The sequence below is a fragment of the Triturus cristatus genome, chromosome 3_1 (genome assembly GCF_964204655.1).
Source record: "Triturus cristatus chromosome 3_1, aTriCri1.1, whole genome shotgun sequence".
NCBI lineage: Eukaryota > Metazoa > Chordata > Amphibia > Caudata > Salamandridae > Triturus > Triturus cristatus.
In genome coordinates this window covers 46,448,272-46,464,662 of record NC_140583.1, presented here as the reverse complement: position 1 = coordinate 46,464,662, position 16,391 = coordinate 46,448,272, and the positions used below count along the sequence as shown (strand labels likewise).

The window sequence follows — 16,391 nt, the reverse complement described above, 5'->3', positions numbered from 1 at the left end:
CAGTAGATAATATATATATATCCAAATGGGAAGCGCACCACAATTGAAACGCCACACACGGTCGTGTAGAATACCTTTTATTTGGCAGGATAGCAGGGAAGAAGGTCCACCATTGCAGCTAGGGTTTGTAGCCAAACATGTTTCGGGTTTGCTTGTCCCTTGGTCACTGGCTTCACAACGGAGAGAACAGCTGCAGGAATTTTCCGCCGCACTCGCGGAGGCTCAATTTAAAGTCCCGCCCTGGTGGGCATGTCTGATGACTGCATTCTGGTATTTTGAGTTCCTTGAAAGCCATCGTGGCATTGCGCTTTACCTCCCAGTAAATTTCTTATTCCTATAGTAGGTAGCTGCACAGGGCAAAGCTGGGTCCCCGCTAGTGATGACCTGCCACATCGGTCACGCCGTTCCTTGTACGCCTGTGATCATCGATGTGCAGGATCTGCTCCTCCTCAGCGGGGCGTTTCGCGGCCTGGCACAGACCGCTATATATCCAAATGAGAAGCGCACCACAATTGAAACGCCACACACGGTCGTGTAGAATACCTTTTATTTGGCAGGATAGCAGGGAAGAAGGTCCACCATTGCAGCTAAGGTTTGTAGCCAAACATGTTTCGGGTTTGCTTGTCCCTTGGTCACTGGCTTCACAACGGAGAGAACAGCTGCAGGAATTTTCCGCCGCACTCGCGGGGGCTCAATTTAAAGTCCCGCCCTGGTGGGCGTGTCTGATGACTGCATTCTGGTATTTTGAGTTCCTTGAAAGCCATCGTGGCATTGCGCTTTACCTCCCAGTAAATTTCTTATTCCTATAGTAGGTAGCTGCACAGGGCAAAGCTGGGTCCCCGCTAGTGATGACCTGCCACATCGGTCACGCCGTTCCTTGTACGCCTGTGATCATCGGCGTGCAGGATCTGTTCCTCCGCAGCGGGGCGTTTTGCGGCCTGGCACAGACCGCTATATATCCAAATGAGAAGCGCACCACAATTGAAACGCCACACACGGTCGTGTAGAATACCTTTTATTTGGCAGGATAGCAGAGAAGAAGGTCCACCATTGCAGCTAAGGTTTGTAGCCAAACATGTTTCGGGTTTGCTTGTCCCTTGGTCACTGGCTTCACAACGGAGAGAACAGCTGCAGGAATTTTCCGCCGCACTCGCGGAGGCTCAATTTAAAGTCCCGCCCTGGTGGGCGTGTCTGGTGACTGCATTCTGGTATTTTGAGTTCCTTGAAAGCCATCGTGGCATTGCGCTTTACCTCCCAGTAAATTTCTTATTCCTATAGTAGGTAGCAGCACAGGGCAAAGCTGGGTCCCCGCTAGTGATGACCTGCCACATCGGTCACGCCGTTCCTTGTACGCCTGTGATCATCGGCGTGCAGGATCTGCTCCTCCGCAGTGGGGCGTTTCGCGGCCTGGCACAGACCGCTATATATCCAAATGAGAAGGGCACCACAATTGAAACGCCACACACGGTTGTGTAGAATACCTTTTATTTGGCAGGATAGCAGGGAAGAAGGTCCACCATTGCAGCTGAGGTTTGTAGCCAAACATGTTTCGGGTTTGCTTGTCCCTTGGTCACTGGCTTCACAACGGAGAGAACAGCTGCAGGAATTTTCCGCCGCACTCGCGGAGGCTCAATTTAAAGTCCCGCCCTGGTGGGCGTGTCTGATGACTGCATTCTGGTATTTTGAGTTCTTGAAAGCCATCGTGGCATTGCGCTTTACCTCCCAGTAAATTTCTTATTCCTATAGTAGGTAGCTGCACAGGGCAAAGCTGGGTCCCCGCTAGTGATGACCTGCCACATCGGTCACGCCATTCCTTGTACGCCTGTGATCATCGGCGTGCAGGATCTGCTCCTCCGCAGCGGGGCGTTTCGCGGCCTGGCACAGACTGCTATATATCCAAATGAGAAGCGCACCACAATTGAAACACCACACACGGTCGTGTAGAATACCTTTTATTTGGCAGGATAGCAGGGAAGAAGGTCCACCATTGCAGCTAAGGTTTGTAGCCAAACATGTTTCGGGTTTGCTTGTCCCTTGGTCACTGGCTTCACAACGGAGAGAACAGCTGCAGGAATTTTCCGCCGCATTCGCGGAGGCTCAATTTAAAGTCCCGCCCTGGTGGGCGTGTCTGATGACTGCATTCTGGTATTTTGAGTTCCTTGAAAGCCATCGTGGCATTGCGCTTTACCTCCCAGTAAATTTCTTATTCCTATAGTAGGTAGCTGCACAGGGCAAAGCTGGGTCCCCGCTAGTGATGACCTGCCACATCGGTCAGCGCAATGCTCAATGCCACGATGGCTTTCAAGGAACTCAAAATACCAGAATGCAGTCATCAGACACGCCCACCAGGGCGGGACTTTAAATTGAGCCTCCGCGAGTTTTGTCAGTATGTACAAGCAGGGACCCAAGTGTCTTATTCTACAGCAACCTACTAAAGGAATATAAGAAGTAGAAAGACTGGGCTGAGTACCACTACAGAGTAATTTTGCCATACTACAATGACCACAATGCAGCCGGGAGGCATGCCTACAAGGCGGGACTATAATTAAACGCTGCAAGTGCGGCGTGAAACGAAATGCAGCCTTGTACCTAATGGACTCCAGTGATCAAGGGCTTGGGAGCCAGAAACATGTTTGGAGAATTGTTTTGGCTGTTGAAAGTGACGTTGGTTTCCCAGCAAAATCTGCCAATAAAGAAGGTTTGAACACGATTTGTGAGTGGCGCCTCAAATGTTGGGCAGTTCTTTTGGATATATTTAGCGGCCCTGCCTAGGGTTGCGAGGTGCCCCGCTGCTACAAAACAGCTCCAGCGTTCCGTGAAGATTATAGCGCAGATTGGAACAAACGTGACCGTTTTGGCAGTATGAACGAGCAGGGACCCAGATGTCTTATTCTACAGCAACCTACTAAAGGAATATAAGAAGTAGAAAGGCTGGGCTGAATACCACTACGGAGTAATTTTGCCATACTACAATGACCACAATGCAGCCGGGAGGCACGCCCACAGGGCGGGACTATAATTAAACGCTGCGAGTGCGGCGTGAAACGAAATGCAGCCTTGTGCCTAATGGACTCCAGTGATCAAGGGCTTGGGAGCCAGAAACATGTTTGGTGATCGGTTTGGCTGTTGAAAGTGACGTTGGTTTCCCTGCAAAATCTGCCAATAAAGAAGGTTTGAACACGATTTGTGAGTGGCGCCTCAAATGTTGGGCAGTTCTTTTGGATATATTTAGTGGCCCTGCCCAGGGTAGCGAGGTGCCCCACTGCTACAAAACAGCTCCAGCGTTCCGTGAAGATTATAGCGCAGATTGGAACAAACGTGACCGGTTTGGCAGTATGTACGAGCAGGGACCCAGATGTCTTATTCTACAGCAACCTACTAAAGGAATATAAGAAGTAGAAAGGCTGGGCTGAATACCACTACGGAGTAATTTTGCCATACTACAATGACCACAATGCAGCCGGGAGGCACGCCCACAGGGAGGGACTATAATTAAACGCTGCGAGTGCGGCGTGAAACAAAATGCAGCCTTGTGCCTAATGGACTCCAGTGATTAAGGGCTTGGGAGCCAGAAACATGTTTGTAGATCGTTTTGGCTGTTGAAAGTGACGTTGGTTTCCCTTCAAGATCTGCCAATAAAGAAGGTTTGAACACGATTTGTGAGTGGCGAATCCCCCCGAGACTTTCAGGGTAGGAGCGGAGCGGAGCGCCCCATTAGTTTTGAAAATGTCGCGAGGATTCGTCGACCGGCGCCAAAGTTATTCCAAATAGAATGTTGCGGTTTTCCTATGGAAACAGGGTCCTAACTATAACTACCTACTGGCGACCGCCAGTAGGTAATATATATATATATATATATATATATATATATATATATATATATATATATATATATATATATATATATATATATATATATTATACACACATATACATATATATATGCATATACACACACATATATATATTCAATTAATAAAAAAACAAAGGTTACAGGGATGTTATAGTTAGGATCAGATTTTACTAATACAAAACCAGTTAAATTCAGCAGCTATAGTTACCTGAGCTAACTATAAATTACTCCCCAACAATCTACTTCTTATGACCTCACATATTACAGTACTCATAAATTGGTCAGTGACACCATTGATCACATCTCAAATGACATCACTGATGACATCACTCAGCAAAGTAAACTTCAATATACTTCATAAAATACCTTTTATAGTTTTTAAAAGTAGCAAGAAGGCACAGGTAAGTGGCCATTTTTGTAGCTGTATGGGTAATTGAGTGTGTGAATGGCTGTATGGATGACAGTGGCTGTTTGAGTGGCTGTATGGGTGTGTGAGCACCTGTTTTAGTGGGTGTATGGGTGAGTGGGTAGCTGTATTGGAGAGGGCTTGTCTTCGTGAGTGGTTCTATGAGTAAATAAGTGGGTGTGTGAGTGGTTGTGTGGATGGCTATGTAAGTAGTTGTGTGGGCGAGTGAAAGGGTGTGTTAGTGGCTAAATGGATGAGTGAGTAGCGTTAATAGCTGTATGGGTGAGTGACTGGCTGTGTCCATGGCTTTATGGGTGAGTGAGTGGATGAGTGAGTAGCTAGGTGAGTGGCTGTATGGATGAGGGAATGGGTGTGTGAGTGGCTGTATGGGTCTGTGAATTGATATGTAAGTGATTATGTGGGTGTGTGGGGGTGCAGGTGAGGTTATATGGGGTATGAGTGGGTGTGTGAGTCGTTCTGTGGATGATGATATCAGTGACATCATTTGAAATGTCATCAGTGATATCACTAAACATGTTATGAGTGATGTTATATGTGAGGTCATGAGCAGTACATTGAAGGGGCGTAAGTTATAGTTAACTCAAGTAACTATAACTGCAGAATGTACCTGGTTTTGTACAAGTGAATTTTGAGCCTAATTTTAATGTCCCTCTAACCCTTGTTTTTTTCAGTGAATTTCCAAGGTGATTTATTTATATTCTATTTCCTGATTATAACATCCCTGAAACCTTTGTCTATTTGTCAATTTCAATTTTTTTAATTGTTATTTCCTAATTCTAGCATCCCTCTGTTGAGTGGATATATGGGTAAGTGAGTGGGTGTTTGAGTAGCTGTATGGGTCTGTGAGTGGGTATATGAGTGGCTGTATGGGTCTGTGAGTAGGTGTGTGAGTAGCTGTTTGGGTTCATAATTGGGTGTGTGCGTAGCTGTATGGGTCAGTGACTGGGTGTATGAGTAGCTGTATGGGTCTGTGAGTGGGGGCATGAGTGGCTGTGTGGGTGTGGGACTGGTTTTGTGATTTTCTGTATGGATCTGTAAGTGAGTGTGAGTGGCTATAAGGAGCTGTAAGTGGGTATGTGAGTGGCTGCATGGGTGTCTGTGTAGTTGGCTTGGTGTATGAGTGGTTGTGTAAGTGGCTTTATGAGTCTGTGAGTCTGTGAGTGTATGTGTGAGTGATAATGTGGGTGTATGACTGGGTGTTTGAGTTTCTGTGTGAGTGTGTCAGCAGCGGGGTGAGTGACTTGGCCAGAACAGAACCTCACCTGCCCTTTCTCCAACTAGAGTCCACAGTATTGCACAACAATTCTGCCCAACTGGAGTACTTTCTACAGTTTAATTATTGAGTGCTACCCCATTGGATAAATGTCCAGTGTGTATTCTACACTATATCTGTGTAATGGACCATGAGGAAATGTCTCCAGTGATCTTGTGTGCATTTCGGCAAGGTGATTGCTGCTTGTGCTTCTGATGCTGCATGTGCTTCTATAGCCAGAAATCGGTGATTACATGAATCATCCTATAGAGTAGACAGTAAGACTACAAAGAGGTAGATCTCCAGCAAACAAGGATTCTTCCTCTTAACTATATGAAGTAAGTCTCTTCTTGGTGGGAATGTCCTCATATTCCTCTGCATCAAGAACGTGTCATCAAAATCGGTGGTAAACGCACTATGGGCCCTTTTGTTAAGCTGTGCATCATCCTGGTAAAAGGCAGGAAGACATTTACATACTACTAAGGTGGATGGGGTGGGACCAAACGGATGAAGCTTCCAGGTCATTTTCCACATTTGCATACTTGTAGATATTGAAATCATGAATAAATTCATGGAGAAGAGGGGGGCCATGTGGCCACATCCCCAGGCCGATTTCAGCCCCAGGGATCCCATCCCCACAATGGAGTCTGCGGGGGGGGGGGCCTCAATGTCACCTCGGTCCCTGCTGGCTCCCCGCCTCCAGCTGGAGCAGGCTTTGCTCCCACACATAGGGAGCAGAAAAAATGATGCTTCCTGCATGGGGGAGCAATTCTTTTATATGCTTTGAACCAAGCAGGAAAACAGATCAAAAGACTACTACCAGTTTTCCTGCTCCCACCCACTGGGAGCAAACATACTCATTTGGTGGGAGCTGTTAAAGCTCAAACCAAGTGTGAGCAAACAGCTGTATCCTGGTTGTGGACACCCTGGGACATAGGGAGCCAGCCTTAGGGAGTGGCAGTCCCCAGGGCTATTATTGTCTCCAAGAGGTGGTGGTCCCCGTGGCTGAGAACAGCTCAGAAGGGGAAATGTGGACCCCTCCCCTTTTCATTTTACATTTCTGGCTCCAGGGAGGTGTACCCCGGGGCCCTACAGGGCAATGGAGGGGGGTATGGCTGATCCACCGCCAATTTATTATTAAAGTAACATCGAGTTTTTGGTCCTAGGAGCGCAAGGAGGTGGGCCTAGTAGACCTCCCCCCAACTTAATAATAAAGTCCCAGGGAAAAGGTGGTCCCCTAGGCTCTTAAGAGCCTCAGGAGGAAAGCCGTGCTGCCCTCTTCTGGTTATTTTATCAATATTTTATCAATCGGCCTGCCCCGAGGAGGTGGCAGTCCCCGGGGCCACGATTGGTCATGAGGGGGGCCTCTTATGCCGCTCTCCCGTTATTTAAGATATAAATTGGCCCCGAAGATCTGGTCTACTCAGGGGCCCATGTTTAAACAAGCGAGTGATCAAGATCCAAAGAGGACCAAAAGGTGCAGGGCATCATTGTTGCATGTTAAAACAATGAATATGAGTCATTGTAATCAGGAGTGGGACTCAATTCTTGTTACGGTGGTGACGGAGGTTGGAGATATTCAAAGCAGCTTGGCCCTGCTGTATGAGGTTTGCACCACCCAGCAGCGGTTCCTCCCCTAAATTGCGAGCAGTGTAAAAAAAAAAAGAAAATGATAATAACTAACATTATTATCGTTTTCATTTTCCTTCCTGTTTGGGTGAGGGGAGGGGTAGGTGAAGGTAGAGCTGGGCTGGCAAGTGCAGGGGGCAGGGGAAGGAGTATTAAGCACACTCCCTAAGTGCGCATGACTACGCTTGCCACACAATCCCGCACACTTTGCATCTTCCCCACCAGGCTGCAGTACTCGGCCTGGTGGGAAACATGCCCAGACTCCAAGCACCTGTCTGAGCGCCAAACCACGGCCCGCAGACCAATCAGGGAGACCAGGGAAACACTAGTTTTGATAAAGCTTCGACTGCTCACCTTCTCTGCCTTGAATAGTCAAGTGTGTGAAAGGATTGTACTCAGTCCAGTTTGTAGAGCTATAGTAGGATGTACCCTGGACACCAGAGGCAGACAACCTCATTCCCCAGGGTTGAGGTCCAGTAGCCACTACTTGCTGGGTCTATGGCCTAGCGAACAGATCTTCTTCCGGTTCTGGTCTTGTGGATCCATGGGACAGCGGCCAGGGTCAGTTGGGCACAGCGAAGCTGTCTGATGGGTACATGGAATGAGAGTCAGTGGTTCAGGTATGCTGGTCCTGCGTCATGGAGTTTTTTGTGGGCATACGTGAGGAGCTTAAAGGTGATTCTTTTGTTGATTGGGAGCCAGTGGAGTTCTCAAAGGTGTTTGGCGATGTAGCTGCGCCAGGCGATGTTGAGGACCAGTCTGACTGTATTTTGCTGAGGAATTTCTGTGGACACCAGAGAAGAGTGTGTAACCGTAGTCGAGTCTGCTGCTGACAAGTGCATGAGTGACCGTCTTTCTGGATTCTTTCATTCAGGTTTGGTTAAATGCGTTGATAAATACACATAAAAAAAAATCCATTTCATAAACAGTATATAGACGAGAAGAGTATAATAAGCTATTCATTACGATTGTTGAAGCTGGGTGGATATCATAACTCACTCAAGGCTTCAACTCTTATAAGTCTTAGCCCCTCCCAACACTCAACAGTGGTAATAAATCGCATAATCCACCATGCACATCTACATATATAATAGATATCGGCTGTATTTGAAAACATAATATTTTGTTGTGCGAAGTTAAAGTATGTGCAGTCAATAGCTCCATAGTTTATGAACACTTCTTTGTTTCACATTTTAAACATTTTAAGTGAGCCTTGAAGCTCGGTGCCAGTCTTTAACCCTGGCATTTACCAATTGATCTTTCATTCGCGAGTCAAATTTTCATTTCATTGACGTCATCACGGCGACGGCCCTGACTGGTAGCCATTAACCCATGTTTGCGTGTTTTATGAATGGCTCATCATTTGCTTCAAGTGCACCACTAATTGTGGAGCTATTGGTCTTTTGTGTTCGAAGGGTAAGAAGAGGCCGTACTTGCAGCCATTCAAGATATATTGCAACCAGGGCGAAACACCAAGTAAAGCCCAGCTACTGCCTGTGGCGGCTTCAGTGCCGTCTGACGTCAGTCTGCAAACACGAGATTTGAACTCTCTTAAAATACGAACAATGATGGATGAAATAAGACAAGCCAAATCCTGCTTTAAGACCCATGGGGTTACACAATATGTGTTTTAGTTCTCATCTTCTACCACCCTCTGACAAACGGGAAACCTTTAGTTAGAAGGGAGCTTTCTGTTCATTGGGCAGTGTTAAAATAAACGTTTTATTTTACTGATGGCTAATTTGTTTGTTTCACCCAATGCAGGTGACTGGAGCAATTTTGCGAAAGATGACGGCGATACCTTGGGCGTTCCATATGACTATGCGTCAGTGATGCACTATAACAGGTAAGGCGCTGCTCGTCGGGGTTGGGGTGAGGGGGGGCTTGAGAAGAGATATCAGGATATCAAAACTTGTGTTTATTAGAGGAACACAAAAGCTAACTCTGTCCCCAGCTCCTTGCAAAGTAAAATCCATAATCAACTCTGCCTTAGATAATTATAACTAAAGAACCTCTCACCCTATACATTTCAACCCACACTCACAGGCGCCGGCTGTTCTCTCCCGTTTGTTCACCCTTTGACCTCAGGCCCCCACAGCCAAACTTCCGCAGTTGGCCTCATTGTCAGTTTCACTTCATCCACCCCCACCTCCCCGATGGGGGGCAAGCAGGATGACTGCTCCCCAGTCTCTTATTTGTACCTGAACTGTTTCCCACATGTATTGTTTGTCTGTGGGGACTATCCCCCTACTTGCCCAGGAGGACCTTTGACAACCCACCTTCACCCCCTTTCCATACAAATCTTCTTGGACAGACCAATGGTTGTTTGGGTCGGTGTATTTGCTAGTCATTGTAGGGAGAGAGTGAGCGTAGGCATTGCCCGTGGCCTTCACCTGCCTACACTTGCCATGCAGGGATTGGTGGAAAGACACCTGGTGCCCACCTTCTATGGCTCAGTTCCACCCAGCAGGCCTCTCAGAGGAGGGGGCCACCTCATCTGCCCCAGGGCCAGTTCAGCTCCAGCTGGGACAAAGGGGCCCATAAAGTCCCTTTGTTAATAGCAGTTGGTTCTGACATTCCAGGTCATGTGGACTGAGCTATCAAACTCTTAGTAACCAAAGCACGACCCACATATTTAATAAATCTACTCACCTCAGACGGTTCTCTTCTCAGGCGAAGAGCATGCGCTTAGCATTGAAAATGTAGGTTGTGTGATATGTCCCCGGCCCCTCCATCCTGCACTCGCACCTTCAAAGAGACTCTAGCATCGTTGCTATGTGGAGGAGATATTGTTGACAGGCACATTTTGAAGAAATAAGCAAAGACATTTGTATTTAATTTGCTACAAATCACAGTCATGTAATGTATGGTACGGTGGATGTGTAGAGCACTCTTATTACCCATGAGGCGCTGACGTCAATATTATCAGCCGCTTAGGTCAGGCGCCCACCCCCTCTGCCTGTGCACGCCTGTATCTGCTGCAGGAGCATTGATTGTATCTGTTGTCTTGTCCAGGGTTTGCAGTCATGATATGGTTTCTGAGCTGTGTCCTAGCCATGCTTGTGAATGATATACCTTATCATATAGTGCAATGAGCAGTAGTTCCAGGGCTACTACTCACTGAGAGCCTTGCGCCAGTCCTGCAAGTGGCAGATGAATCCAGCGTGTGTGCTCCCAGTGGTACCCACCCAGGGCATCCACATTAAGGACTGGTTAGTGAGGAGGGCTCATCTTCCGTCGCAGCCCCTTTACACCACTTTACAGTTTTATCATGTGTCACTTAAATAATCCCTTTGGCTAAAAAAGAAAAAGGTATGAACTATCCTAGAGTGTAGCAAATATTGCAATCATTATACACGTCAGAGAAATGAAGCAAAGATAATAAATTCCTTTAGAGTCTGCAGAATCGCTGAAGGTACAGGTTTGGACACTGGATCTGAGTGCGGACCGCCTCATGTCCCGAGCCGTGATACACTGTGAGGGAAGTCACTTAAGTAGAAGATGGTGACGTCAGATTCCCTGTCTCGGATAGTGGAGGCGGCCCAGAATACCAACTGTCCATCAGTGGAGGTCTTACGTTCAACCTGTCCTCCATGATTCTTCAGAGCTGCATTGAGAGTTCCAAGTGTCATCTAATCCATCGTTCAAAGGGATTAAAGATGGCGCAAACCTGTCGAGCACTCTCAAGTTGAAGAACGAGATGCTCCAGAACGGGGCTTCAAAAACACTGACCCAGAAGATATTCTGAAGAGCGGCGTGGGATGTAGCTGATACATCCCTTGGACAACCAGTCCAGTAAGGCCAACAATGATGTTCATTGCCTCCATGCTTATCTTGATGGTGGTGAAGTGTCTCAGATGATCTGCTCTATGACAAGAAGCCAATGGAAGACAAGTCTGATCAAAGCTGCAGGTTTAGGGAGACCTGGTCATGTTTCTTGATTTCACCAGTCAAGAAGTGGGCCCTAATGATATCAGCTTCAGGCTTTCGAAGTCAAATCAACTATAGGAACTGGGCTCAATATGAATTGTTATAAACCTTGGGGTGGGGTGGGGTTGGCTCTAAGGCATCCTACAGGGTTCTCGAGTTTTACTTCTAGGACGAATTGTAACTCATACTCTGTGGATTTTAGTCTTCCTTTATGCGAACCAAATGCCAGGATCTCAGTTGGTGATGTGGTGTTCTAACTGAGCAGAATATTAATTGAAGAATATCTTATCTAGTGAACCTTTCATAACGCCAAGGATGTTTTTTTCTAGACAGCAGTGAAAAGGGATTCCAATGACTTTCAGTCACTACTGCTGCTGCCGCCAGCAGACTGGAGCACTGGTGTGTAGGCGCCCGCAGATCTCTGCTCTTGCTAAAAAAAGCAAACATTTCAAAAATAAAATGAAAAGTGCGTATGAAAGCAGTCATGGACCTAGCATCAGCCTTAGTGGGCCCAACTTTCATGCAGCTGTATACATGTGACCAGGCAAAAGCCAACACTCCCAGTGTAAGACTGCCAGGGGATGAAGTGCGCTGACCCCGTGCCCCCATGCAGTGCTGGACAGAAGGAAACTGTGAATGCCACTGCAAGAAGAAGGCTGGCTAAAAATCTATTTTCATAAACAATGTGATTCTATCCTAATTCAAATAAAGACTAGTTAGTATTTTTGTTGTTGTTTTATTTATTGTGATGTGAAAAAAAGGTGTGTGAACCATGAGATGCCATGGAAAGACACTAAGTGTTTTTAAAATACCCCTCACACACTATGAATCCCATAGTGTCATGCTTCATCATGGGGGTCTGCCCGTCCCTCTACGGGGCGGGGCGTGCTACAACCTGCGAATACGGGGGAGCACTGTTGTTTATGAAAGAATAGGCTATGTGTGGTGAGGGAGTGAGCGTGGTAGGGTTAGTGAAGATTTACAAAAATACATTAAAAATTCCCTGGCTGGTAGAAAAAACTACGTTATTTATTTCTCCGGCTGGGAACGTTAAAAAGGGGATAAGGTGTAGGGGGTGTGTCTTAATGTGATTCCCCCTACTGGGTCAACATGTTTCGTAAGCAGTCCCCACTGCTTTACTCATCAGGACCGAATGTGATCCCTACTACACTCAGTTTATCAAACTGATTTTATATGTATGTATGCCTATTATTAAAAAAAAACACAAAAAATGTGTGGCTGTAGTTTCTTAGGGGTACATTGATCCCGGTATTCAATAACCGACTTGGTATCTGAAAAGATAAGAAAAGATAATGCCAAACTACCCTTGGATAGTTTCATTAGCACATCACCATACTGTGGAATGTTCTGATAGAATATTTTGATATATTTTTCTTGATATATTTTTCTGTGGCAGCGTAGGTTTTGTAATACTAAACCCAGTGAACTACAGCACATAGATTGCGTGGTATAATGGCAGATACCTTAGAATATACAAACATTAGACAAGTGACAACAAACACACACTATCATCAAAAGCACTGTTGATAAAAGTAATCATTCAATCATCCGCATATACAGACATACCAGTATATATGAGATCATTATTGCCTGTTGATAGTTACACACAAAGCATTGTTACGTGAAATCGTTTTGTACATACACTATTAGGTGTGATACACGGGCTTCATGAGCTTGCACTGGAGGGGAGGATGTCTTGAATAAACACTGTGGGTAAAGTAGGAAAACACATAGTTTTAGCTTTAAGCGATCACACCATGTCTATTTGGTGCGATCGCTAACAAGTCAGTGCATGGGGTAAGTGTGCCTGGTCTAGAGACTTGGCAGAGTCTTACGTGATTCAGGATCCTTTCCTTGCCTTAAATGTGCCTCCGTGCTGCTCCGTGGATGGCAACACGAGAGTAAACACTGAGTTTTTAACTCGTTTGAAAACAGGAAGCAGCGGGAAAGTGGGCTGCTCTCTGATAGACTAGAGCGTGTAGTTCATTCAAAATGGCTGCTTGTTTCGTGCAAATGTTGTGGGTCTGAAAAACATCACTTCCTGATGTAGCGATGATGGTGATAGAACGAATGGAAAAATGGGCGGCTTTGTTATGTTTCCATATATATGAAAACTGAGCAATGCTTTCGATTTTTCAAAAATATATTTCGTGGTATCTAAAAATTGGAAGATAAATACCCCAGTATTGAGCATGAAATACAGAAGGCAACGCGTTTCCTTAGCGATGCGGGCAAAACAAAATGCGCGAAGGACACTTAAACAAAAAACGAAAAAATGCCTTAAATTATTGGACTTCCAAGCGTAGGACCAATGAATTGCTAAATTTTATATATACATATATAAGGCAGAGATGGTCATTGTCCCTGGTGGAACATTCAAGACTGGAATAGAAGAGAAGCCTTTGATTGTTAAAAGATTGTTCACTCACTGCCAAATGTAGTACTGGAGACCAATTGCATTGCAAATGCTTGTTGTCATCGTAACAGTCGGAGACAACAAAAGACATTTTCTCATGACAATGCTATACCACTGTACTAATTGGAGCAGCGCCTACTGCTGGTGAGCTGAGCTCCCGGGCGCTGGGAGTGGGGCTGAGCGGGGAGGCGAAGAGGGCTTTCAGCTCAAGATTGCCAGTCTGCAGCCGGGGATCCTGGGAGACCAAAGGTGAACGCTTCTCTGATGCAACCCACTGAGACAAATCCAATCTGCATTATCAGCATCCCTCACTTATGATGAATGAATGAATGAATGAATGTGCTATAGTGCTGATGCAAACCAGAGAAAAATGAAAGAAAAATGGCAATTCTGTTTAAGAATGTGTTCTCAACATAATCAGCTAGTTACATCAATAAGTTTTACGTCAGTTCTTAAGCCTATATTTTGTGTCGTAATTATTTCAGACACTACAAAAGGCAATTGTTACGTTGCTGCCTTTACTCGGAGTGTTGCAGGGCATGTTAATACAAACAACAAATAAATTGGAGATCTTTAAGTAAGGACAAACACGTACGTGCATACCTAAATCTCCTGATGCTTGAATTTAAACGCAAAATATGCCGAAAAGAAATAAAACAGCTGCTAATAATGTTAGCATTCTATCTAGCTCAGTGTCCTGCTTCTTCCAACCTGAGCAGCAAGCGCCTCTAAATGTCGTCAATTTCCTGCAATTGTGCATGAGTTATCAGATACAGCAGGAGTTTCCTTTCTAAAATGGTGGCATGCTAGCCCCTCACAATACAAGCATACTAAAGTGAAAACTATTGGCTTTGTCAGTGCTTGCATTCTTCAAGCTATAGTGAGTCCGCGTTGATTTGCCATAGCTATCTTTCTAGACTTGAATGTTTTCCCAGTGTCAGGGTAATTAACTGAAATGTTAAGGTGTGTGTGATCCCGCCCCTTGAGTCTTGCTGTTGCGAAAATCGATAGATAATCGCCATGATGTTCCTGGTTGGTGTTAGAAAGACCAGGTCACGCCGCCATTCTGAGGGAGACCTTAGGGGACGCGTGTTCAATTTACAGCAGGCATTTTATATCTACCAGCAGCATGTGAAGACACGCATGGAGAAAAAACCTAGTGATTGCATTTTCACAGCATGTTTTCGAACTGCAACATGTTACCAGAACAAGGTTAACATGTTCTGTGTCAAAGCATAAGAAAGTGGATATTTATAAAACCACCTTGATTAGAGGGACGTCATGATGTTTTGAAGTGAAGACGCAAGTAGTAATTGCCACTACGAGGGAGTTTGCGCAGCCATCAACCAATTTACATTTGCGCTAAATTCAAGCTAGTGGCAAAAAAACTGTAGAGCGCAAAAACGTTTTTGCGAAAGATGGTTTTTTCGCCATGACTGAAGCAGCTTCTGCTTACAAAATAAACAATGCGGCAGCCCCTTCCTCCCACCCCCCGCACACACACAGACCCTATTCTTTAAACCGGTTTCAAGTCTTGGCGGGACCACATCCTTTGATTCTGGGCAAATCACTTATTTTCTCCGTACGTCCATCTGTAACGCAACTGGCTCCTCATGTAAAGCACTCCGAAACCTTCAGGTCGAGTTCACGCTATATTCAAGTGCAAAATAAAACATAAAAAAAGAGGAGACAGAGTTTAAACGCACGCACTCGTATGGAGAGTGTGGAGAAATTTAAAGGATGTGGAGTAACAGCTGGAGTAGTCCTCTTTGAGGCTGGGGAACCACGTTTGAGTTTCGGTGCGAGGCTCAAAATACACAGCTCCCAGTGGACGAACAAGCGCATTAATAAACTGAATTTACATTCCCCACCCCAAAAAAACCTGTCTTGCACAAATTTTTTTAATTTTTTTTGTGGTTTTATATAGCGCGAACTCCACTGGAAGGTAGCAGTGATGTAAATGAGCACCAGTTGCATTCCCGTTGGACACAGAATGACAGCATGTTTGACCCTCCCGCCAGACACGAACCCCGTTCCTTAGCGTGAAAGTTGGCCGCCCTATCCGTTACGCCACACAAAGCCAGAACAGCTGTCAACAAAGCTGAGCCTGCCATGCATGGACTGCAGGGGTGGCAGGCAGGCGCAGCTCCTGCTCGCTCAGGGGTTCGCTGTACTGTGTGAAGCACTCAGCCTCCGGCTCGCAGGGCATGTATGCTTCTTGCCTGAAGTTGGTGCTTCAGTAAGCATGCAGCTTGTGCAGCTTCTGCGCGAGCTACGAGTTTCAGATGGTCGGTTAGTGGCACCCAGGATGCCGGAGCCGGCGCTGGGAGTATGGCGGGTCAAGTTAGAACAGCACGCCATGGCCAGCAGCTGCAACGCTGGTGAGGCTATGAGGCAGCGGCGACTGTCCCTGAGTAGTGCGGAAGCGTTGTCGCGGGTAGAAAGCGGTGGAGCAAGGCGTCGGGTGAGGGCAGGAAGCTGGCAGATGTGCCAACGCCCCAGTGTGATAACTTCCTCTAGGAATTCGAGCAGCAAAGAAAAGTAGTCCCTAAATGAAATGATAACAGCCAGCAGTGTAATTAAACTGTAGTTGGTCTGTGCTGCTTCCTACAAAAAGGGAAGTGACGTATCAGAGCACCAGCCAACGATAAGCCAGATAAGAAGAGCAATGCCAGAGTTAACCAATGGCAAGCGGCAAGAGAAATTACCCTCCATATTCTGTTTATTACAGGTCTTGCGACAGCGCATGCGCCGTCTATGCGAGACCTAAAAAAGGAACCCAAAAGAGTGAGATAAAGGTAATGGGAGTGTCTAAAGTAGATAGAAGAGGCATGAAGTGGAATCAAAACTTCATAGCCTTGTC

At 46.1% G+C, this 16,391-nt stretch overlaps 1 protein-coding gene across 1 annotated transcript in view; it reads left to right on the top strand.

Moving 5' to 3' along the window:
* The window catches only part of LOC146859668 (astacin-like metalloendopeptidase), a 311,371-nt gene that overhangs the window by 147,741 nt on the left and 147,239 nt on the right, over positions 1–16,391 (top strand). The window contains exon 5 of the mRNA XM_085645618.1: positions 8,926–9,007. Coding sequence (XP_085501744.1) covers positions 8,926–9,007 — 82 coding nt within the window. The remainder of the gene's footprint in view (positions 1–8,925; positions 9,008–16,391) is intronic.